The sequence below is a fragment of the Vulpes lagopus genome, chromosome 22, assembly GCF_018345385.1.
Source record: "Vulpes lagopus strain Blue_001 chromosome 22, ASM1834538v1, whole genome shotgun sequence".
Classification (NCBI taxonomy): domain Eukaryota; kingdom Metazoa; phylum Chordata; class Mammalia; order Carnivora; family Canidae; genus Vulpes; species Vulpes lagopus.
The window spans coordinates 19,324,105-19,351,109 of NC_054845.1; the positions used below are offsets into that span (position 1 = coordinate 19,324,105).

Genomic DNA, 27,005 nt, shown 5'->3' on the forward strand with positions numbered 1-27,005 from the left:
TATGGTAAGAGGTTTCCGTTATTGCTGCTTTATTTTTACTCTACTAAAAGTAACTATAATTATTCCATAAATGACTCAAGCATATGGAATGTTTTACTCTGGGCAATCTAACAGAATGCCATAAAAATTGCAATGGCTACAAGCATTCACAGTTTATTAGAGGTGGGTTTCCCTTTCCTTATCATTCATTCTTTAGTACTGAAATTGCAATGAAATTAAATCACTTTGGGTTTGAGGGAGGATGGTAGAGGAAAATGAAATCACTGTGAGGAATTTCGTTGGTAAATCAAAGTGCTCTCTGTTAATTAGCTCCTGCCTACATACATAGTATGGAAAAATAATTGTATGTTTATGAAAGAATGATTAGGTAGGGAATATGTTGAAGTAATAAGAAAAAAGCACAAAGAGAGCAATTTGAGTTAATATCTACACATCATTTTATGTAACCATATCACAGAAGGGGGTCCCAGTTAATTAGATTCCTTTAGTTAAATAGGAAATATGAAAAAAGAAAAGATACTTAGGGCCTAATACAACATCTACCTAAGTTATATGGGGGGACAATATTTATTCTTTCTGAATATATATAACTTCTCTATTGGGAATTAAATTGTTCATTTTGATATATCTACTACTTTTTCACTTCCTTTGCATATTGTCAAAGCATCTATATATGTACTATCTACAGAAATGTTTATGAAGAGTTTGTATTTTTAGTTGCTTGCAATTTAGACAGTTCTTATTTGAAGAGGCATTTGTTAGAAGTAAGATGCTATTAAAAAAAAAGAAGATGTTGTGAATTAGAATTTAACACTTCTGGTCTACTAAAATCCCAATAAAAAATCTTGAGTAATTTGATAACATATTTATACTCCTAAATTGTATTTTATAAGAAAACAATGCCAAGGTCAAACCTTGGAATAGCACATGCAAAGTACTTTTAAAATTATAAATATCTGTCTAAATAAAGGGGCAGAGGCTTCAGGAACATATTTCACTCGTTAGCTTTCATTTTTAATAAAAAATGAATTTTTTAATTAAAAAAAATGAATTTCAATGAAGTTTAAGATGCTTTGAGACCATGGAGTATACTCAGTCCTGACATCTTTACAAATCAGAAATTAAGGGATCCCTGGGTGGCGCAGCGGTTTGGCGCCTGCCTTTGGCCCAGGGCGCGATCCTGGAGACCTGGGATCGAATCCCACATCAGGCTCCCAGTGCATGGAGCCTGCTTCTCCCTCTGCCTATGTCTCTGCCTCTCTCTCTCTCTGTATGACTATCATAAATAAAAATAAAAAAAAATTAAAAAAAAAATAAAAAAACAAATCAGAAATTAATAATTATAAAACATTGTAATTTCTATATGATAGAAAGATGCTGATAGGAAAGAGTGAAAAAAGTACTCATAATGGATCCCTCAATCCACTGAATTTTTTCATCTGACCCTTAACGCGTATAATCAAATCTTCCCAGTTCAATAATGCAATCTTTAGATTTTTTTATTATGGTCCTAAAGTCAATGCTTTTAAAAATCTCTTTTGACTATCAACCATAAGCATGACTTTCTCTGGTCACATTTTTACAGTTAGCAGGTTTGAGTATAATATTAATGTTCCTAGGATCCCTAAAAGCTTTGGTAACAATATGTAAACATTCTGATATCAAAAAAAAAAAAGCCTCTGATGCAACCTTGTGCCACTAGATACTTTTATTTAAAATCACCACATCCAACTATGTTCACATCCAATATGAACAGTAATTAACAACTACTGAAGAGTTTTGCTCTTGTCTTATAATTCTTCCATAATTTTTGATATTTTATATGTACTGAAACCTGTGGGACACAAGTCAGCTGGAAAAGAAGAAACTCACACCCTCTCCTTCACCTCTTTGAACTCTCTTAAATTCAGAAGTAAATTTAATATACAGAATGTGGTGGACTGAGGATAGACTTATAATAAAAAGCCTGAGTACTTTTATTTATTGGACTTAAGGATCATAACACAACTGCCACTCATCTAAGGAAACCATCTATGGACTGTTTTGACCATTTGATATGGACATAAGTTATGAACTAAGTTCCTTGAGGGCAAAACAAACAAAGAAAAAAGATTGTTCCATTTGTGAAAGTGGTGCCAAGAATATCACATCATCGTTCTCATATATCACACATGGGTCACTCTGCTAAAGGATAAACTGTTATGTGACCTCTCTGGTAATAACCACTATCCCATAAAATAAAAGTGTGATACAGGCATTGAAATGCGACAGGAATTTAAAATGTTTCAAATATTTGCCCATATGAGATTTAGAGAATGAAATTGATTTCAGTTACTTTATTTCATATTGTGAAGTGTCTAGAATAATTGAATTGGAGCAAATAGCCAGATACAAGTTTTTGAACAGTTATCTAGCAGCTTTCATAATTTCTGCCACAAATTTAAAAAGAATTACTAGTTTAGATTTTGGAGTCCTAACTAATAAAAAAGAAATGCTTTGCCAACAGAGCTTTTGCTTATTGAGATGAACAAATGTGGACCTTGATGAAGGGAGAGACTAAGATTTATAAAATGCTTTGAATATATATTTGACAAAGAAACTAAAATAGAATAGAATCGAATACTTTGTTCCTTCACAATCTCTATGAAAACAGCTTGTGTGCAAGCTCAAATAAATAGAATACAAAAAGAATAATAAAAAGTTGCTGAAAATATTTCTTTATAAGATTCTTGAAGAAAAAAAAACACAGGTAAATGCTATTTTTAAGGCATTTAATTCTGACAAGGAAAGTATCGAGAAGTTCTGAAAGTCAAGTATTATTTTCATAGTCTAGGACACTACTGGAAAAAAAAAAATTCTTTTCCATCCTATCCAATCTTCCTGGAAGAAATTCCAGCAGCAGCCTGTAAAGTAAATGGAGTGTGGAAAACCAATTCACAAATTGCAGGCTTGGGAAAGAATAACACTGCTTAGAAAATGAAAGTCGATCAAGATTGGAAACATTTCACCTGTTTTCATTTAAATCTTCAATCTTTTTTCCTGCTGGTTTAGGAAACAGATACAACATAACGGGGCAGTAGGGAGTATGAATTCTAAATATTTCGAAATGGCCACATTTACATGCTCGATGCAATTTTCTGTGACTAAAAGAAAACTAGGCATTTGGGTAATCTCCCAGTTAAAACATGGTTTACGAAACTTATAACAGTTATTTTCTCCTATGTTTTTTATCTGCCTATTATGTAAGATTTACTTTAATCAATTAAGACAGAGCTTTTAAAAACTATCATGCAAGTTCAAAATGGAAAGTGAACTGAAATATTGCTAGACTAGTCTCCTGCTTTCAATTAAATGTGCACCCACCGCATTTTAGAGAGATGAGCATTTACTACAATAATAAGAACCCCCCCAAAAAAGTTACTTGTTACTTTCACTTCTCATCCAATCTGTGTTAAAATGCTCCATGCTCATAAACTTATCCAAGCTAAGTCTTTCATTTAAATTCCAAACTGCCTTATGAACAGCCTGTGACAAGTCAAATAATTCTGACAAGTCAACACAACTGACATTGCTTTAAATTTAAGTTCAAAAGATATCCAGAGTTTCTAAAAGAACCAATTAGCTCCCTGCTACCAATTTTTTGAAATTATTATACTTAGAAGTGTGATACAAAATGTAAATGCTTAAAAAAAGTAAATGCTTAAAACCTGAGAAATTTTGATACGTCAATTCTGTAGTTACTAAACTATTGGATTTATGCCCTACTGATACATACTAGTAGAACATAACTTCATAACATTTTCAAAAAATATTATGTTTCCAATATTTCAACTGGGCATGTGATTACCACCAATGAACATATATACTAAATAATCGCTCCTGTACATTTATACTGAGCTGATGAGGTATACGAATTTCCATTTTAAAAATTACCATTATCATCCCCATTTTACACATAAGAAATATGGTAGGGAAAATACTTGAATCCAGGCTTTCAAATTCAAAAACTTTTGCTTTTTACCTGTACAAAGGTGTATAGGGGTGATTTTTTTTACAGGAATGATGGATGAACTGTACTATCCATACTGTTATTGGACATTGTTACCTATTTATGACAAAGCTAATCTGAATTATGTGTTAGTCTGAGACTATAGGGAATGGCCTAAGAACCCAGGTAAGTAATAGGATTGAAAATTCCCAAACTACTTTTGTTTAAATATTGGAAATATTAAATCTATAATACGATACACTATGATTTTGAATATTGAAAACCACCAGTGATTTACCACTATGGACTTAACTCTTTCTCTGTCTCTGCATATGCCTCTGCCTATGACCTACTGCCATCCATACCAGTGACCTTATTAGGCCAGTGATTCTCAAGGCGAAGAAAGAAATAACCTCCCTTCCATCAACGGACCCACCATGAGGGGTAGAAATACACATGAAACTTCCCTGGGTGATTTTGAGAGTTTCCCCCTCCCTCTGGGAGTTATGTTCTCCCAACCCCAAAATTTAAAATCCTTGTTATATAGCAAAATAATAAATCACAACATTTACTGAGTGATTTATCTGAGCAAGGCACTATTCTATGTACTCAATCCTCACAACTAATTTATAAACTATATTAAGATTCCTATGTTATATATGAAGAAAGGAAGTCTCAGAAAATTGAAGGAGCTGACCCAAGGTTACACATCTAAAAAATGATAGAGCCTCACTTTAAACCTAGAAAATCTGATTCCAAAGACAGTACACTTAGTCAACACATTACATTACCTCTCATTAGTTGGCTGGAATAGTTATAAGAAAGTCACTGAATCAAATGCGGAAACACTCTTCAATTCAAAATGATACTGCAGTGACTCAACCAAAGTCTCAAGGAGGAAAATTATTTCATAAAATATAGGAACAATCTAAAATGGATCTCGGTGTATAAAACTGAATTTTGGGCCTTAGGAACTCTCTTTCTCTTTTTCATTTGCTGATTTTTTTCCCACAATTTTAACCTTGCTCTAAATAACTGTATTAACTAATCTGAATTGGTCCCAAATGCCAAAGTGCCACTGTTGTATAAATCACTTACTTCTACAGCATCCTTTTTAAAAATAATTTAATTTAAACACCTGTTAAGACACATCCCTTAGTTGATTGTTCTAAAAACTTTTATAGGCTAAATATCATATAAATGAAAAATATGACTAAATTTAGTGACACAGATGAACCTCATAAATATAATATTTAGCAAAAGAGGCCAGATACAAAGAACATATATGTATGATTCAATTTATATAAAGTGCAAAAACAGGCAAACTGGTGTTAGCATTTAGAACGGTAATCCTTGGAATGGGGCACAAGGGTGTTTCCATCTCTGATACTTTTCTGTCTCTTGATCTGACTGATGGTTATATAAATGTTTCATTTAGAGAAATTCATTGAGCTTTACACCTATATTGTGCATACTTTTACACTATGCATGTTAAATTTGAATAAAAAATTACACTAAAAGGCAATATACTTCATCCCAAGCTATCATCCTGCTATTGGTAATTTACTACTACTTTCTGTCTTGCGAAAGATACAATTAATTTGTTTCATAAAAAAAGCAAACAAGGGGTGCCTGGATGGCTCAGTCATTTAAGCATCCACCTTTGGCTCGGATCACGATTTTAGGGTTCTGGGGGTGCCTCATGGAGCTCCCTGCTCAGCGAGGAGTCTGCTTCCTTCTTTCTTTTTGCCCCTCCCCTGACTTGTACTCTCTCTCTCTCTCTCAAATAAATAAAATCTTAAAAAAAGAAAGCAAGCAGTATTTCTACATAACATTGCAAAGTTACTAATTTCCTAAATATGAGATGTTTTAAAAGTCAAATTTATCAATATAATTTATAGACAGTAAAATTCATCCTTTTTAATCTACTAAATCATAATATTTGAGAAGCACATACATTCATGTACCCATCGCCACTGTTAAGATATAGAACAATTTCATTATCTCTCCAAATCCTCTCATGTCCATTGTCAGGCACCAACAGCTCTGCCCAATTTCCTGTCCATATGGCTTTGCCTTTTCCAGAATGCCATATAAATGGAATCACATGGTATGTATTCTTTTAAGTCTAGTTTCTTTCATTTAGCATAATGTATTTGAGATCCATCCATATTTTGTATATGTCATTAGTTTCTTTCCGTTGCTGAGTAGCATTACAATGTATGGATATATCACAATTAACATCTGAGTCATTTCCAGGTTTTCGTGATTTTGAATAAAGCCACTGTAAACATTCATGCATTGGTGTCTGTACGAATCTAAGTGAATACTTTGTTTTTTTAATTCCAATTTGTACTTTTACCTGCATAAAGTATTTTCTATATTGCCTTTAGTCTACAGTAATTCTGATGCCTAGAGAATATACCAACCAGCTCAAAATAATATAAAATCAGAAAATGAATCAAATTAAACAAGAAACATCTTGCAAAAATATGTCAACTTTTACAAACTCCTCTCTTAAAAATATTTTTGCAAGAATCTACAAAATTAATTAAAAAATACTCTAATCAAAATATTTGATTAATAAATCAAAATCCTATTTAAATTGTACAAAGTTAAAAATCAATGACACTACTAATTTGTATTCTAAATTTATAAGGAATAAAGAAAAAAGGTAAGGAATGTGGCTTGAAAAGTAGTGTTATACGCCTGTTTCATAACTTCCTAATTTAACATATTATAAATTTCACCCAACTGGTTAGTTTTTTTATCCATGATAATTTGGAAAAGATTTGAGTGACAAAATGGAAACATGGTAGATGTTACCTAGCATGTTGTGGTAAAGTGGAATGGCCCGTCCAAGGATAATAAATGCAGTCATGACTAGTGGGACCGCTACACCTGCAGGCAATTACAGAACAGAAAACATCATTCTCCATTCACAGTGGCATGCACACACATGCACCAGTGCTCACACAAGGAGCCTTGGAGGAAGAACATGGGAAGCAAGCACACCAAGTACCTATCCATCAGGCCGATGCAGTCTTCAATACTTGAGCCTATGCACCTGCAGAAGATTCAAATTTTAAAAATACAAGGAAAAGAAAAATTAGTCATTTTTGGGAAAAGAATCAGTAAGATAAATACAATTGTTTCAAATTCTTAATTACAGTTTTTAGACAGTTTTGGGACACTATGAATTTAAAGCCAGTGAGAAGATTATTGCTTGCTGGATACAGAGAAATAAGTTGCAAATACTACCCTAGTGGAATGCAAAGAAACACGTCCACAGTAAAGGAAATTGTACCCTGTTTCTGTGGATTATTTCCAAATACATATAACTCACTTCTAATACTTTCAATTCATTTGCATCATTCATGTGTACATGTCTTGCTGAATAACTTGATATTTCAATGACTATAATTGGTTTTATGTATACAGTTTCTTCTAAAAGGACTTAAGCTTAAGTGAAAACTAAAATCAATAAAAAAAAGAAACATGAGCTATTCAGTATAATATAATAACCTGATGCTTAATACTCATTAAAGATTGATTATGGCAGAAAATGACTTAACATGCTTTAATGCTATTCTTATGGATACTTTACATAATCACATTATTCCATTCCTTGGTTGTAACTGTTTTTAAAACATACTTATCTGTAAACATGAATTCATTTAAAAAGCAAATTAACTGGTTTCACCATACTGCAGTTTATCTTGACACTCTCTTTTAAAAGAACAGTGCCATAACAGGCAAACAAAAATAGGTTTTTAAACTGCCATCATATTTAACTGAAACAGTAACAAATAAATAAATTCTCCCCAAGGAAATTATTACAGTGAGAACCAGGTAAGTAAATAATTCACTGAGATCAACATTTAAGTGAAATTATAGAAGTACAGAAAATCCTGACATACAGTCCCTAGAATTGCATTTTGAAGTATTATGGAAATATCATTTCTCCCATCTTCCAATGTACTTGAATTGTATTTCTTTCCCTTTTCTCTCATCAAATACGTATAGCTCCAGTACATTATCGAGAGTCCCTCTACAGCTATGATTTATAGAACTGTCTAATTCTGCTGATCCCAATTTTTCCCCAAACTCTAATTTCTAAAACTGAAAAATAAGCTGAAGTTAAAATCACTATATAATGACGTAATACGGTGCTTGTGTATAGGGTAGACTGCCCATTATATCCTTTGCTAACTCTCAACATTGGTAAACTAATATAACTATGTATAATAATAATTAAATCACGGTCTCTTTGCCTCACCAATATCTGCTATAATATCACTAGGTAGAAGGTTGTTTTCTTTTTTGAGGATTGGTTTTGAGTAAGCCAGAAAAAAATTAGTGTAGAAAAATATGGGAAATACATCATGAAAAAAGTCTTTTAAAGAAGTAAATAAATAAAAATATATATGTAGCACAGAGAATTGAATTGCTATTATAATCCATAACCAAAACCATTTCTTAAAATGGAACAAATAACTACTAAAAATGTTCCCAAATTTTCTTATATTGTTTTCTTTTTATTTTCTTCTAAAGAACTTAATTTTTTCTTGGTTCATATTCTATCTTCTTCAAAATGCCTTTTTATACAGTATTGCTATTTTGTAAAACTAATAGCCTACTTCTTATTTCCAAGTAGAAATAAGCTGAAAAGCTATGATTAGTTTGCAATCTGTGTCTTTATAATAACCTTTGAAAGATAAAAAATATTTGAAAGTGAAATTCAACTTGAGGGGAAAGTGTGAATAATGAAGGATCTTTAGTCATCCATTTAAAAAAAACTGTTTGCATGCCTACTAAGTGTTGCTACTCTTCTAGGAGCTGGAGGGGGGAAAAAGATGAATTAGACACTTTTCCTACTCTTAACGAACTCACAATTTAATGATGGAGACAGATGCATAACCAGATGTATATTGTATAATGTGATAAATATAATAAGAGACAAAGAGTGGCTTAAGGGAGCACAGTGGAGGGACACTTAGCTTCAGAAATGCACAGTAATCCTCATGGAAAAGTCAGGAAGCTGAAGTTCATGGTGCTGAGAACCAGAATGAGAGTAGCACTGATTTCTAATAGATAAGGTACAACAGAAATTAAAGCATACATCTGAGAAAATGTCCAGTGCACATGAACAACTACAAATAATTCTGAATAGTCAGGGAGGAAACATGATGCAACAGGGAGAAGGAAAAGAAGCCAGATCATTAGACAGGAGCCAGAATTTGAAGGCTATTTGCTTAGAGGCAAACAATGGAGAACCACTGGAGGGTTTTAAAGAACAAATGGACTTGCTTGTTTGTGTTTAACATGGATCTCTGCCCTGTGAAGGCTGGTCAGCTGGGATCCAGGTAGATTCCTCTGGCACAGAGACTGTGTTAGTCTATGTAAGAGATGAAAAAGGATTAAACTTGGGAAATTGCAATTAGGATAGAGGCCTGGGGACAGATTCGAGAGATATATTGAATAGTATGGGGGCGGGGGGGAGAAGCTGATGGCTGATTTGACAGAGGGGAAACGTCAGAGGAATTAAACATGAATCAAATGTCTGTCTGTGAGAACAATAGTGAGAGAATGCAAGAGGCAGGTCACCTTTCCTTGTGTGTGTGTGTAGGGGGAGGAGGGGTTGATCATTTCAGTTTTATGGATCTACAGTATATATCTAGTGTGCTCATCCTACATCTAGGTAAGAAATGTTCCTCGCTAGCTGGAAAGAGGGGCCTGTGGTAGTGGAGCATCAAAGTACCAGTATGATGATCAATTTTAAAAGAGCATACGGGAGAAAGTTAAAATTGTTAAGTGGATAAGATTGTTGAGGAAACCTCCATAAAGTGAGGAAAGCAGAGCCTGAGACTGAAACCCAAGGAACTCCAATGACCAGTAAATGACCTAAAATGAGCTCATATACCAGATGCATGAGAAAATATAATTGAATAGAAACAAGTAATTGCAGCATCATGGGAGCCAAATCAGGAGGACCTTCAGGAAATGGGGTATTGTCAATGTCAAATGTAAAGAGAGGTCTCATAAAATGAGAATTACTTAGTTGTCATTTTTGAGGTCACCAGAATTTCAGTTGCTGTGAGGTGGTTGAGAAGCAAGTTGGACAAGAAGAGAACAGAGGCAAGAGAAAATGGAGGTGAGTACTAAGGAGGCAGGATGTCGGCTTGGGGAAGTTTGTTGAGGGGATTGTGTAGGGTAATTAAGATAAACATATTTATAAGCTGAACCTCAAAAGATGGAAGACAAAGAATAAGGATATGCCTGAAGCATGCTTTCTAAATACAAGTTGCTGGGTATTTAAAGATGTGTACTCTATTTCAACTCTTTGTACTTTAAGCAATGAATTAAGATATGCAATTCATATGGATCCAGCAAGATCATAGAATGACAGAAACATTAAAGTTTTGAAAAGTCAAAATCCCAATATGAGACAAAAAAGGATAAGGAATAATGCAACCCTCTGCAAAATTAGTGTTACAAAGTAAAGACTTTACAGGAAGAAAAAATACTATAACATGTTAATATAACATTTTACAAAAATATCTGGAATTCTGAACTCTGAATGTGTTAAAAATTGGCCTACTACTTACTGATTTATAAGCGCTTTGATGTACCCATATATCTAATGTAGTTGAGATATTTTGACAAAATCTCTTTCAAATTTTGAAATGCAAATGGAGGAATATTTTAAAATTTCAATTAAAAGAGTATACACAAAAATTTCACTCTTCCTTCCATCAGCGAATAAATTTTCACTATATAAATTTAAAAATATAAAAAGTTGATAAAAAAGATTAAGGCATATAGGGAATTTAGTAATATGAAATCACAATTCTAATATCAACAAAAATATTCAATGAAAGTTTTCAAAGATGCCTTATGAAAAATAAATATCCCAGTCCAAAATCAAAATTAAATTGGTATTTATCATTGGATTCAATGATGTTAGTGTAGAAACCATGGTAAATGCCCTTATAGCAATTTAATTACCTACTAAATTTAATTCAGAAATCTTTAAAGAAATTTCTATCCTGCTAATTTCAAATATGAGGATCATTTCTAAGTTTTCAATGCTTGCTCATCATTTCACAAAATGGGGAAGGGTCTTCCATGCAAGATACAAACTGTAACAGTGAAAAGTCACTGAAACATGACACACTAGTGGTCAAGAGCTGTGTCTTAGTCATTTCTGAACTTAGCTATCACTATATCTGATGCACAGCAGGTATTCAAATTAAGTTGAAGAATGCATGAAATGAGAAAAGGCTGCTAAACATGAAAGTCAAGAAGAGACAATGTTAACCACCCCCTCCAACCACCACCTCTTTAGGAATATTAATGAGAATCTCCTGATAGATACTAAATGGATAACCGATTTTAAAAGTATCTAAAGAACTTATTAGAGCCAATATATTTAATGTACTTTCAGAGTAATAAAAGTGCTTTTAAGGTATTACACACATAATTTTATTTTCAGAAAATCATTGAACAGTATTCAAAGTAAGAACTTTCCTTCTAAAAAAATGTGACTTGAGAGACTATTTCCATTAACTTGGTTCTTGAATTACCTAGCTGACATAATATCGACATATAAAAGAAAAGATGTTTTCCAAAGTGGAGTTGGCGTGGTGAGCTCACACTCATAGGTCAATTAGTACATGTGTTTTGGAATAAAAATTGTCACTTGTTCCATCATCCCCATTGTCCTTGTGATCTTTGTAGGGAAAAATCTTATCTCTACATGCAATTTGAAGAGAAAGGCCTAACTGCACAGAGCACCTCATCGCTTCACTAAAGGATGTCAAGGCACAGTGGTGCACAGCAGCACTAAAGAGTGGGATTTAGGAATTTAGGAATTCTGGGGCTGGGACCATAAAACTTTCATGAAGTAAGTGAACTTGGACAATATGGAAGATATTAAGAAAAGGATGGCAGGAGGCTAAATGAAAACAAATACAAAATCCTTCAGGACTAAATCAATCATTACAGAATCCATTTACCTTGGAAGATGCCAAGAAATACAACATTCAAATTCTGTCTCATTGTCATTCCTCAATAGCTGAGTTAAAGACATTTTTCTATTTACTTGGAGTTCCTAAATGATCTGGTTGGGTTGGTTTCCTTTATACCTTCATCCTCCTTTTTAATTGATGTCTGGCTTTTGTTGCTGTGGTAAATTGATCTCTTCATTCTACTTCTACTTCTTCCCACCATATATGTGTTCTTTTATTACATAATCATGATTTAAAAGGGCTGAGAGGAAGACACACCAGCCACACACCCAGACTATGGCTCTGTGATCTCACTTTCATTTCCCTAATGGCTTCCTTGTAATTAGATTTGCAAAAATAGCAAAAGGTCTCATTTTGAATGGCAACAGCTGTTGACATCAACATTATATTGAATAATTTACTGGTTTAATTTTAGCTGCAAAACAATAAAACCCTCCTGTGGATGATTATTTTAGCAGGCAAACTTTTCCCTTTCTGTTGCTGACTCTTCTGCTCCGGTGCTACCAGTTGTTTCTTCATGAAATACTCTTAACCCAAGTGTGCCAAAAACTCGCAAGGGGAGAAGTTTATTCCTTCTAGTTTCCTTGAAGCGAAGTGTCTATGTGACTATTTCAGTATCTTCAGTCTATGTGCTTATGTGGTGTAAACCAATGAGTTGGCATTAGCTCTTCCAAGCTGCATTTGAATTTGAATGCAGAATATTACTTTACCTTTTGAGGACCTGCTACTTCACAGAGGGACTTAAGCTGATTTCTTGACCTGCAGGAAATTGTGGCAGCATCTGCAAATTGATGTCCTCTTGGCAGAAAATGATGTCGTTTGCTTAACTTCTTCAATATCCCCTAACAGCTAGCTCTTAATCTGGCAGAAAATCTCTTTATGGAATCTCAGACTTTCCTGCCAGATGTAAAGTACCCGAGATGATTCTCAACAACAAGTGTATGTATCTGTACGTGGAAGCGTGCATATATGTGTGGGCGCTCATAATGGAGAAGAGGATTTATGGATAGAAGAAGGGTAGAGTATGCTAAATTGTCCTCAAGTTGAAATGCATCACCTTCTGGAGGAAAGAAAACGAAAAAGCCCTTACTGAAATAGATTTGCTGCAATCTTTTAAAAAATTCGGTGTTGGGATTTGTTAGATGAGTGACATTGTTTCAGTTCAGTGCTTTTCTTCTTTCTATAATATGCTTTTGTTTTTCAATTGCTATCAGTTATCAAAGGTAATCCATTATTCATTGTATAATGCATCCTCTTGAAACAATAGAAACTATGTACTGGTCGAAGAAACTCTAGGTTATAGGTTAACCTCTAATACAATTACTTTTACAAAATGTATTTGTGATTTTACTGATATACATATCACTAAATCCCCCCCAACTTTTTTTTTCTGTTATCACTATTTTGCCTATATATTTTTTTTGAAGGAGTAATCCAAGGCACTGTTCAGCAAAGAGAGCTATCCTTACCTTCAGCTTTGTTGTAAGAACCAAGAAATATAAACAGAAAACTTCGATTAAAGATTTATTAAGCACAAATCTCAAAAGTGTGATGACTATCTAGTCTTTTCTAAGATATCTTAAATATCGAGTAGCATTTGGAAGAATTCTACACTCTGTACAAAGTATACCTGCCAACAGCTTCATAAAGGTGTCAATAGAAGACTTTTAGGCAAATGTTAAACAGAAATATCCGAGAGGGTATACATTTGATTGCATAAACCATTTTCTTAGAAAGTCTTCCTCTTCAAATCAACAATTAATAGAGATGAATAGAGTTTTATATGAGAATATTATATATGTAGTAGACTGTGTCAAGGATAAAGATACTTGTGTGATGGAGTCCTTGGCCAGCAAGGATGCTTACCCTTGGGTGCAGTTTGGATGGCATGGGTGGCACTCCCGATCCTGATCAGCATACTTGAAAATAAAACTGTTTGCCCCCTGTAAGCCATCTGGACATTTTTCCACACAGTTTGGGCCATCCTTAAAATGGGAGCACTTTGTGCAGTTGTCAGGTCCCTGAAGTATAAAAAACAAAACACAATAAAGGAAAATGGATGCTGTTCCCTCTGGTATTCATGTGGTCTAGTTACTGAGACTTCAGTCAGTGGCCAATCTTCCCCTAGGGAACTGGGGAGCATTTTCAGAACTACAAATGGGAATGTCACACTTTCAGCTTTTCAATGTACAAGTGAGTTGTAAACTTTCCTTTGGTTGTCTATGATTATTTGAACAACAAATTTTAAATTTTACTATGGTTGAATTATTAAGAATTAGTTTAGGCAAATAAAATTTAATATGTAGGTTATTCTCCATCTCAAATCAGCTTGTGATAATGCTAAAACTCACATATCTATTTATAGAGATTTTAATAAATCACAGTACAATACTGAGAGCACAATAAAGACACATTCTGATGAGCAAATATCAAAAGCCCCACAATAACAAAGTAGGCGCATGCAAAATAAAATTATATGAAGAAACTTATCAAATAATAAAGGTGATACAAATATGAGCATAATAAACTTTTTTAAAAAATATTTTATTTATTCATGAGAGACACAGAGAGAGAGGCAGAGACAGAGGCAGAGGGAGAAGCAGACTCCATGCAGGGAGCCCGACATGGGACTCGATCCCGAGACATGGGATCACACCCTGAGCTGAAGGCAGACGCTCAACTGCTGAGCCACCCAGGCACCCCATGAGCATAATAAACTTAAATAGAATTAACTCAGTTTGTGAATTTGGGAGTCAAGAACTAATATTGGACAGAGCTATGTATTAGGCAGGGAGCGTCTACTCACAAGAGTGCATTATATCTCTCTACAAATGTTAATTCAAAAGCCGTCAGACAATGCACGCTGGTGATACAAAACATCAGGAAATCAATAAATATAATATATTTAAATTTAAAGATTGAGGTTGCTAATGAAAAACAGTGGTATAAAGAAGAAAAAGGAATCAGGAAGAGGTTTCAGGAAATTCTGGGACGGGTGAGGTTCAATCAAGCACCTGTCTATTTCACTATTTTGATGTAAGACTTAGAGCTCGAAGAAAATTATCCTATGAAACATAATCCCCATTCAACCTGAAGAGTTTGCTATTGGCAACTTCTTATTTCCTACCAAAAAAGAATACTTCACATGCTTCCAATTTTAACACCTGCTCATGGGTACTTAGGCACGTAATGCCATCTATTATACAAAATCATTTACTCTGCTAGTATGCTCAGTGGCATGACTTATTGTACAAGACAAGAGACATGCTGATGTCTTCTTGCAGAATGCAAGAATAAAACTATGAGTAAATTAGACAGTTAAAGTCAAAATTAGAGATTAGGACTTATTTTTCTATAAAATTCTCCTGACGTGAAATAATATCCAGGTAAAATCAGAAGACACGAAAAGTATGAAGCTAAAATTAAAATCATATTTAACATTTACATACACTTGAAAAAGATTTTTTGTATATTTCCTTGTTTTCTAGGCATCTTTTACCTACATGATTGTATTATCATGATATAAAACCTAATGTTCTAAGCTGACATAACTAAAATATGTCCTGACAAATCTCAAAAGAAATGAAATGTACTGATTCTCAAGCTCATTTCCATAATAAAGAGATTTTAGAAATATGTGTGTCTAATGCTTACTCTTCTATCATTATATTCCCAAAGCTTTTAAGAACCTAAGTTCAGTGAATGAACTGATTAATGCAATGATAAAAAACAGAGGTGAAGGCAATATTGTTCCTTATCTCTGATTTTAAACTACATTTGGACTCAATTATGCACCCAGCAGACTAAAGGATAAGCTAAATCCTGATAGAAATATTACATTCTTTTTCTGCAGTGACAATTGATGATTTTCACTGGTAACTACTCTAAGAAACAATGCTATTATTCACCAGTATCCAATTCTCTTCCACTTCTAGCCACTTGGAGGACTGAAATTCTCCTCCCACAAGAAGTGAGGTGTGTCTTGTTTGAGACAATGAAATTAAGTAGAAGCGATTTATGAGACTGCCAGTGCTAAACTCTCCAGCCTTCTCTTTCCCTGCTGCCATGATGCAGGATGCGATGAAGATGCGGAGATCCCATAAATGTGAAGCATCTCAGACGGAGCACTAGACCAGTAGGAGGAGGAGGGCTGCCTTGCAGGACACTTTACATGAAAAAAGATTTAAATGTTCCTTTTTTTTTTGTATATGTTTTTATTGGAGTTCAATTTGCCAACATAAAGCATAACACCCAGTGCTCATCCCATCCAGTGCCACTCTCAGTGCCTGTCCCTATAGGCTACTGTAATATGGGGGTTATTTGTTATGGCAGCACAACCTTTATTAACTTTAACAACTACTTCAGCTTTTATCATTCTCCTTCTCTATCTCTTCTTTGTATGCTGCCTCTTTGGCTTATATTTTAATCTACTAAAACTCTGATTTCACTTACTTCCCTTTCTTCTCACATGCCCTTTCTTATCTTTCTTGATAGGAACACACAAGAGTACAGGGACTAAGGTGGAAAGGACAAAGTTATAGCAGCAATGTCCACAATAGCCAAACTGTGGAAGGAGCCTCGGTGTCCATCGAAAGATGAATGGATAAAGAAGCTGTGGTTTATGTATACAATGGAATATTCCTCAGCCATTAGAAACGACAAATATCCACCATTTGCTTCGATGTGGATGGACCTGGAGGGGATTATGCTGAGTGAAATAAGTCAATCGGAGGACAAACATTATATGGTTTCATTCATTTGGGGAATATAAAAAATAGTGAAAGAGAATAAAGGGGAAAGGAGAGATAATGAGTGGGAAATATCAGAAAGGGAGACAGAACATGAGAGACTCCTAACTCTGGGAAATGAACAAGGGGGGGTAGAAGGGGAGGTGGGCGGGGGGTGGGGAATGACTGGGTGATGGGCACTGAGGGGGGCACTTGATGCGATGAGCACTGGGTGTTACGCTATATGTTGGCACATTGAACTCCAATAAAAAAACTAAAAAAATAAAAATAAAAATGAAATGAAATGAAATAAATATAAAATAAAATAAAATAAAATAAAATAAAATAAAATAAAATAAATAAAATAAATAAAATAAAATAAAATAAAATAAAAAAATACCAAGGGCAGACATGCAAACATATAAAATCAGGGACTTGTTTTATTTCAAAGTTGGCCCTCTCAAGATTATCTGGGGTTTCTGTCACATTTAAATAGTGTAATATTATCCCATTTTACATACAACAGTTATAATCTCAGAAAACATATTATCCTTATTATATTACAGAATTTTGCCTGGGGGTGGGAGGAGTCACTTCTATAGTTGAGTCCCAGTCCCACATCATACAGATTGTTGACTTTTTGGTGCAACTTTCTAATTATTATAGGTTTGGTTTCTTTATATTTTAAATGGAAAAAAGTGATAGTATGCTTCAGATATAACAGTGTTTGACAAATATACATGTGTACCAATTATTATTATTAGGGAAATATGGACAGGCCAGGTAAGTGTGCTTCCAACAGAATAAATCATAAGACCAGGTGTGGGAATTCCAACCAGCTTTATGACTTCAGTCTCATCACAATGTCGGCCTCACAAAGAAGACTCCAGAACTTCTTGGATATCTTAAATGATAGATGCCTGTTACATGGCATAGGGAAGCACATCCGTCTGTAGTTGTGATAATCAATATGTGAACCCAGAAATGGCAAAAATCTAATATAAATTGTAAAAGCTGAAAGCAGGCCATCTCCTAGTGAGAACAGTTAGAGCTATCGTTTGAGCTCCTCAGTTCTGCCCATTTCTCAGACACCTGTCCTAAAATTGTGTTCTTACCTGCCTAGCGTTTCAAGGCTTACTGATAAAGTAATCAAATAGGTTTTCTTGATTCTGTGCTCTGATCTTCCCCAAATAAGTGATTCAGGTTTACTAAACCTTTCCTATTTTTGATTTATTGCCTTTCCTATTCTCTATACATATTAATTGACAATGTTAACGGTTGGTGGTAAATTTGACTATATGGTCCCACGATGTTGTCATTTAAAAAATCAAAATGTGTTCTTCAAAAATCTGTTTTTTCACTCTTTTTAGTGAGCAAATAATTTTGAAAATTGGGGAAAAACCATTAACTATTAGGGTCTTCTATGTGTGGTTTATAAACTGTCTCAATCTTTCGAGATATACTATGAACTGTCTCAATCTTTCGAGATATACTATGAACACATATAAATTAAAATGAATTAACAAAAGATATTTACCAGCATGATTTTATACCATGGGAGGCAGCATGAGGAATAGAAAAAGCACAGGGCTGGTTTTTCAGCCTGCCTTGTTATTGTAATGGCACATTTCCAAAGACTCGGTTTCTTTGAAAGACATATTTTTTTTTCATTCTTTGACTTTTGACTAAATAACATATTATGTCAATACTAACATATTGACTAAATATGTTAGTGTTTAAAGAAGTCTTATACAGATAGCTCAATCTGCTTTAACAACCTATTTCAGAACTTATACTTCCCCATGTTTCACGTCATTCTTGCCAGCATCCACATTTCTCATGCTGCGGATTAATTGTGTTTTCCATTAATATCCTTAGCGGGGACAGAAAATAGCCAAATATGCCCTTTGCATACTTACTTGGAGACCATTTACATATTAAATTATCTTTTTAGACTTTGGTTCTTCAGGCCAAATCACATTACTCCTTTTTCTCAGAAGTCTGAGTTTCCAAGCTTAATCATCCTGGTGGTAGTCCTCTGAACTGTCCAAGTTTTCCACATCCTTCTTTAGATGAAGTTCCAGAATGGCTCACTGGGGCCTATTGGAAGTTTGGAGGGCTCAATGATATTTTTTTTCTAAGCTAATTAAGTGCTGAATAAGCACTCTGGTAGAAAAATTAGTATTGTTTTAATTGCATATAAACTCGTATGGAGCAATGTTGAGTTCTTGGCTACACCCAAATGTTGGTCCCCAAATAATCTATTGAGAAATGACTCAATACACACAAAAAAACCTGGAAATTTGTCTAAAGAAGGATGAATATGGCACTTTGGAATAACAAACTCATATTGACCTCATTATTAGGAGAACATCTGAATAATGGGAACCAAAGGGAGATCTGAAAAAGAATGATCATCTTCTCTATAAGGCAAACTTCAAACATGTAAATACCAACATATATCCATCAAGACTTTCCTGATCCCATAGCCCCTCTTTCATTTTCATAGCTCTGTTTTTCTTTCTGCCATAGTATTTATCACACTGTTTTAGATTTTAGTTTATAAGTGTTTGCCCTCTCCCTTCTGTCTTTCACAATGTTGTTCATAATGACATAACAGTTAAATAATTAAACATATAAATGAATGTGTTATAGTTTACCCCAAATACACCATGAATTTTTACATTCGCATATCTTTGTATGTTTCTTCTCTCCAGATTCTTCTTCAAAGCGCAACTCAAACATCACTTCTCTACAGCCTTCCCTGATGCCCTACTTTCCATCCCAAAGACAGATTAATTTATCTCTTGTTTGTGTTCCTATAACAATTTATACATACGTATATTTTACAATTATTTTGGTTCAATCTAGTTACTTATGTAGTTCTCCTTTCTTTTCAATACAGTGCAGTTTTCAAGGGCATATCCATATCCTCTTTTTAAATACATTATCTGAAATATAAATATTTCAGAAATTGAATTTGTAAATATTTCATCTCTACTACCAAACAGTAAGCCTCTTGAAGGAGGAATATCAAACATGATTCCCTCTAGTAAGCTATAAACACCTGTTGAATGGATGGATAAACGATAAAGCAATGACATAACATTCACACATGAAGCTAAATAAGCCAACACAACCACAGATGTCTTCAAGCTTACCGGTCCATGGCAGGTGAGGATGCCATCTTCCATCTTCTCACACTGGGGGTCACACTCCACACAGATGGAGCCATTCTCAAACTCTCGAAATTCACTGTGAAAACATCAGCTACATGAGGTGGTATAAGCAAACAAGCTGTCAACTTAACAAATGAAGTAACATCTGCTAAAAGTCCTATTGGCAGAGTAAATTCTAGAGTCTGTTTCTCTATGTGCCAGAAGCATAAGAATCATTTCCCTGTACATTAAGGAATAAGTTCTCCATTAGGAGAAAAGATAAACTGCAGCCAGATGGCTCTCCTTGCCCTCCATTGGGTTCAACGATAGACTCATTCAGGAAACCTCTCTCTTGTGAGAGATATTCTAACATTCTTAAAAAAAAAAAAAAGAAAGAAAAAGAAAGGAAAAGAAAAAGAATGACTCTTTTGATGACACAGCAGAATCATTTTTACCTTTTTTAAAGTAAAGCTGTGCCTGTTTGTCTCTATATAAAATTTTACTCTTGGCTGAGCTTTATTTTTTAAACTCTGAAAGAACTATTGTATTTTCCTTGTTGCTAAGTTACATGATATTCCCCATCCCTGTCCTTCAAATCCCAAGACTCTTCAATTTATTTTTGGTGAAACTTCAAAAAATGCTTTGATTTCATTTTTTCTTTTAAAATTACTGCCTTGGAGAATTAGAGAAAATATCTTTTTACGGCAGATTTTATATTCTTAGATTATTGATCTAATATCACAACATCTTCTCAGTTTAAAATCTTTTTGAAGTAATTCTATATGGTGCAAAATAAAAAAAAAACAGTTTAATGATAATATTCTAAAACTTTCTAATTAAAATCTAGGATGATGGTTATCCCTTCCCACAACCTTACATTTTGTAGCTATTTAAATATTAAATGTTATCAATAATAAGCCTTCCAATCAATATCTACTGTCAAGTTTTCATTTCAATATTTGGATATCATTCATGTATAATATGTTAAATATCCCATTCCTACTAATGTTTCAGAGGATGAAGCACTGGATAAAGACAATTTAGAATGCCAGTTATAAGTCATTAACAAAACCTGATTAAATATTTATAGTTTCAGCATTATTTTGTGTCTGTATATCATGAGCTGTCATTCCAAGCTAAAAGCATTGTAAATATGGCAGTTATGGATTAATTAGGTGATAAATTTAAATTTATTTTTCCCTAAAAATAAAGTGTCCACTTATTTTCATAGTGAACTATCTCATTTGGTTACTGTAAAGCCTTAATAAATGATGGAAGTTTAAAAGGCGGGCTATCTTTTCTGTTGGCTAAATTAAAACTACACATACTGTAAAGCAAAATAATTAAGTTAAATTGATGGTTTGGTTATGTATCAATGCGCATATTTAGTTACATGGATTTTGCATTTTTAAACTGAGGTGTTGGTTTGCTATGGATTAAGCTTCTTCTTCATTTTTTTTTTTTTTGGATTAAGCTTCTTACAAATTTCCTTAAATTTAAAATCTCAATTACATAGAAATATTTTCTTCTGCATGTTTCATCAACATGAATTATATAAAGCACTTGACAGAGGAAATCTTCAGAATAAAAATGTCAAAATGACCCAGTATGGGGGTAGGGAGGATGGTTGGTCAATTGTGAAAATAATCAAAAGTATCAGTAAAATGAAATTATAAAACAGTGACAGCAAAACCTGCAATCATTAGTAAATTCCTTTTTTTAGTACAGTTTCTTGGGTTGCTAAAGGGTTATGTTACTGAATGAAGGTCATAATTTTTGTGGTACTAAAACACTGTCATGCTTTTTAAATTTTTTTTTCTCTTCTTGAAAACCACTCTCCACACACAGAGTTGACAAAGTGAATATAACCGAAAACGTCATGGAGAACAACCTAGCTGCCTTTGTTTCTATAGACTTCTGTTTGCATGGCTTTGGGTTCTCTTCCTTTCTGCTCTCAGAACAGAATCTTCTTATGATTTTCATTACCTCTTCCGCTCTTCATTGTCACTGTCTCCATCATTGCTTTTTCTTCTCTGCTTCCAATTCATTATACAGTGACTTTGCCAGAGATCCCCTTCACTTGAATCTAACCTAACAAATCACCGTCTAATGAGCTGAATTTTGCATACTGAAGTTTTTGTCACCTTTTTTACTACTCTACATTTCTCACAGTCTTGCTGTGTGTGCTACCTTAGCCAATCCTGTGATCCAGAGCAAATGCTTTGGAGTCAAGTTCTTCCCAAATGTGGCTGGTGTTGCCAATGCCAACACTAATACTTCTAGGCCTTAAATCCCTTAATATCTCTAGACTTCACTTTGTAAATATTCTCTGTGAAAGGGAAAAAGTGTTTCAATGAGAGGTTGTGATTTTTAAATATAAAAATGCCCACAAAGAGCTTAGACTGGCACTCTTTCTGATGTTTCCATGTTGTTAACATTTCAAAAGCATTTGACCATGTTGCCAGTTAAGAACAATTTTAAGATTGCATGGCAATGAGTTTTCTCTTTCATTTTAAATGCTTGCACACTGTAGTTAAGAGTTGCTCAAATACAGTAACTTCTATGACCTGGATTTGAATGCTAACAGCCAGGAATTAACTGATTTTCTTTTTGCCTTCAGAACCTCCTCTTTTGAGGATTTCTTCTTATATAAAAATTATATAAATGTCGGTCCCCTGATTTTGGTAAATGTCCTATTTGTCATTTGTTTTTAGGAGCTTTAAGTTGACTAACCATCTAATCAGCTTAGATTAATAGACACAAAAAGAAAATGATGATAATCACCTTAGTAGTAAAAATTCTAGCAACACTTAATTATGCATTTTCTCATTTATTAATCATAATTATCCTATGAAGTTGACACTATTATTATTCCCATTTTCCATATAAGAAAACTAAGTTTAGAACAATTAGGTTATTTATCAAAGATTGAAAACGAGGAAATAAAAAAGAAAACAAAAAGAAAACGAGGAAATGATGAAGTTATGATTTGAATTCATTATTCCTCAAAGGCTGTTTTAACTACCAGGCAATGTTGGAAGAAATTAGTCAGTACCACAAGATTGGAGGTGGAAAAATCTATCACTACATAGGCTAGAATTATGTCAGACTTTTACAAGGTAATTTCATTTATTATCCTTCAAAGTAGCCCTTACATATGATTTCCTAGAGACCTATTCCTGTTGCAAAATACATTAAAAACATATATTTCTTTAATACTTTTGGCGTAATGACTTAGAAAATGTTAAACTTTCAAAACGGTCTAGTAATCAGTGTTGTTTATTTAGAAAACAGGTATTTTTCCTTTTCTTGGCTTTCATTATTTTGCGGACATGAGACAAAAGATGGTATATGCATCCACATATTCATCCATTTCATATTTCTGACAAGGTTAAAACTGAAATATTAAGGGAGAAAAATGTCATCTGGAAAAGAAACAGGATGGAACTCACATGCCCTAAATTCTAGGGCTGACTTGATTCTTCGACAATAGGATGACACTGGTCAACACTTAATTCTATCAATTTTCTTTTTGTTTTTTTTTTTCAGATTTTATTTATTTATTCATGAGAGACACAGTGAGAGGCAGAGACACAGGCAGACAGAGAAGCAGGTCTCCAGGATCATGCCCTGGGCTAAAGGCAGGCGCTAAACTGCTGAGCCACCAAGGGATCCCCAATTCTATCAATTTTCACTGCTTATAAGATGTTGCTGTTAGGGGCACCTGGGTAGCTCAGTCAGTTAAGCATCTTTAAAAAAAAAAAAAAGGATGTTGATGTTAGAGAAGACGATTTCCAGAGCTCAATTCCTCTCTAGAACTGCATATATATGTCAATGAATTCATAATGTAACATTCACTAAATAATATTAAAGTCTATTAATTAAATTTTAACAGCATTAGTGGATTTAGAACAAATAATCATATTTTGATCTGAAGTATTTTACATACAGATGGAAAAAATGTAATAGTTATGCAGTAATTCCAGATGAAAACATTCATTTATTTATTTTTTTTTTGAAAACATTCATTTATAATGAGAATAAACATGACTACAATTTAATGAGAAAAGCAATACATAATTTGCTATCCATTATCAAATTTATGAGCTGATTGTACCTTACAAAATTGTAAGCTGAAAATTTCCTGAAAAACAATTACATTCTTATTTTGAAAAGTTTCATACTTAAACTTCTAATTTTATTTTTTTCCCTAAATTTCATGAAGGGAAATGGTTTTGGTCATCTTTCAAAGAAGAGACATATTAATATATTATTATTATAAACTGTAGATTTCTATCTTTCTGATATAAAATGCAAAAGTGCAATGTTATCTCAGATCATGAAATGTTGCCTAAAATTGAGGACAATTCTATTATCATTGTAATGAAATTGCAATTCATGGTTTGATTTCAGAACAAGTATATTCCTAGTATATTAACCATTTAGAGGTCATTTAAAAATAAACTATTGAATCACTAATGACATGCAGAATTCTAAAACTATAAGGATTTGAACCTGTAAAAAATAAAAATAAAATGGGACAATTCATGAGGCAAAAGAAGAAATGAGATAATTTCAAAACTACACTTTTACCAACCTGTTGAAAATCCTTTCAGTGAGCATCATATGAAAATTTGACAGTACTAAAAAATGTATTATCAGACTAATAGAGGACAACTGTGATGCATGAAATGGTATGTTATGATAAACTGGTTTTATGAGTATGTGAAATGCCATGTAAGAAGAAATACACTAGGTTTATTGTTGGCAATGTGATTATTATTGCATCACAAGGAATTTGAAATTCTTTTTTTATAAATGTATTTTTTATTGGTGTTCAGTTTGCCAACATATAGAATAACAGTGCTCATCCCGTCAAGTGCCCACCTCAGTGCCCATCACCCAGTCACCTCCACCCCCCGTCCACCTCCCCTTCCACCACCCCTAGTTCGTTTCCCAGAGTTAGGAGTCTCTTACGTTCTGTCTCCCTTTCTGATGTTTCCCACTCATTTTTTTTTAATTTAAAATACTGCTTAGGTTATCTTTAGAAAGTGGTAGACTGCTTTCAAACTCCTCTCCAGGGATCCCTGGGTGGCGCAGCGGTTTAGCGCCTGCCTTTGGCCCAGGGCGCGATCCTGGAGACCCGGGATCAAATCCCACGTCAGGCTCCTGGTGCATGGAGCCTGCATCTCCCTCTGACTATGTCTCTGCCTCTCTCTCTCTCTCACTGTGTGCCTATCATAAATAAATAAAAATTAAAAAAAAAATAAAGACTCTATTTAAAAAAAAAAAAAACACCTCTCCAAGCAGAAACTACAAAGGCAATTTTTCTATAGGGCTAAGCAATTGTCAGAGAGATTGAAATGTATATCGTTCTTTCTAATATACAAATAGACACATAACTTGGATGGAAAAAAATGTAATAGTTATGCAGCAATTCCAGATGAAAATTAATAGGAAAGCATGTGAAAAAACTACTATTGGGAGATATGAGAGGAAAGATTACTTGTAACAATCTTCTTCATAAGGAAAATAAGAATATATTTTTCAATTTTGCTTCAGTATAAATTGCTACAATTTATTAAGAACGATCTGTTTCAGTCTACTTTTTATAAGTTTGCATAATAGTCAATACATATTTGGACTTGTCTTACTTCAAATAAAATTCTTTCCCCTTAAAATAATTCTTCAGGTGTTTTCGCAACAAGAGCTCCCCTTAAAAACATCAGCCAGCATACACATTCTGCAATTTCACCAATTTCTGAAATTCAGAAAATTTAATTTTCTTATCATTTAAAAATCTGAACCAATCAGTGCCTCAAAGCTCATGAGGTAAAGGTGATGTTGTAAGATAACCTTACCCGTCATAGAGGTTACAAGACTCTATGCAGCTCCTTCCTCTGCTGAAGCGACGGCAGGACAGGCATTGATCAGGGCCAGGTCCCCAACAGCCATCGCTTGAACACAGATGGTTGCACACCATTCCTTCAGCAGCTAGAAAACACACCAAATTCAAGGGTGAAATAAAACAGAAGGTTTTGTTGACTTAACCTTTTAATATGAATTTTCCAAAGTGATGCTATTTCTGAAGAAGTTTATTTGAAAGAGATCTGTGGCAGAAAGCTTTGCTTACTCAGTCACCAAGGCCCACATTACTGTCAACTTCTTCTATATTGCAGAGCCCCCATCAGTGTGTGTATATAGAACTGCTACTTTTTCATAAGAATGTACACATGTCAATTGTCTACATCAAAATTCTAAGGAGGAAGGGTGATAGAAATTAACCCTCCCTTTAAGGCAAGAAGCAAACCACACCTTTCTCAATCCAGCCCTTTGCTCCACTGAGACACCACAAATTTTAATTTCAATTCCGTATGAGAGTTTCATGAAGAAATTAAACAAACAGTCCTTGTCTTAAACAAAATTTAAAAAAGAGAAAGAAAAAGAAGAATGTCTGAAAGGTAGGAGGTGAGAAGAGAAATGGAAATAAAATACAAGTTTTTTTATAGGCCTCTGCTTGCCTTGATATTTAGTCAAATTAGCACATGTAAGGAAAAGGTTTTGCAAATATATGAAACAAATTGTAGTCACTGATGAGGAACTATAGAGATTAAAGTAATAATACTGATTTTTAGACCTGTTTCTATATATTTGTTGATGGGAGGGGTGCCAAAGAATTTTGGGACGGTTAAAATTGGGACTTAGATTCATCGTCTGTTTCCTTTTATATTGAGTAACATTTATTCAGTATATTATTATTTATATGGAATAACATGATTTTAGTCAAAGGATACCAGATGTTGATTAAGGTCCTATTAAGACTTTAAATGTTATTCTGAGTGTCAACAATGATTTGAGTCATCTGAAACACGATTTTATGTGGTTTTCATAAATTATTAAGAATTTCCAAGAAGATAAAAAATAAACATCAAAAATCATCTTTATCTTCAGATGAGTTACCAAGTTTAATTACTATGGGATGTAAGTTGTCATGACAAGAGCATTTGTGAGATGGGTTGGGGTATCACTGAATATGTGAGTATAATGGAAGCAGGGAACACATCTGTGGAAGTTACCCTCTTTAACATATGCTTAAGAAAGT

The 27,005-nt window shown here is 33.8% G+C and overlaps 1 protein-coding gene across 7 annotated transcripts in view; it reads right to left on the reverse strand.

The window, feature by feature from the left end:
* The window catches only part of ERBB4 (erb-b2 receptor tyrosine kinase 4), a 1,096,742-nt gene that overhangs the window by 243,707 nt on the left and 826,030 nt on the right, over positions 1–27,005 (reverse strand). For 5 of the 7 annotated variants that reach the window (XM_041737269.1, XM_041737271.1, XM_041737268.1 and 2 more), the window contains exons 13-16: positions 25,765–25,897; positions 19,907–20,000; positions 13,885–14,039; positions 6,815–6,889 (exon numbers count right to left, since the gene is read on the reverse strand). In XM_041737269.1, coding sequence (XP_041593203.1) covers positions 6,815–6,889; positions 13,885–14,039; positions 19,907–20,000; positions 25,765–25,897 — 457 coding nt within the window. Of the gene's footprint in view, positions 1–6,814; positions 6,890–7,010; positions 7,056–13,884; positions 14,040–19,906; positions 20,001–25,764; positions 25,898–27,005 lie in introns of all 7 variants that reach the window. The other 2 variants (XM_041737272.1, XM_041737270.1) reach the window with 1 other exon arrangement.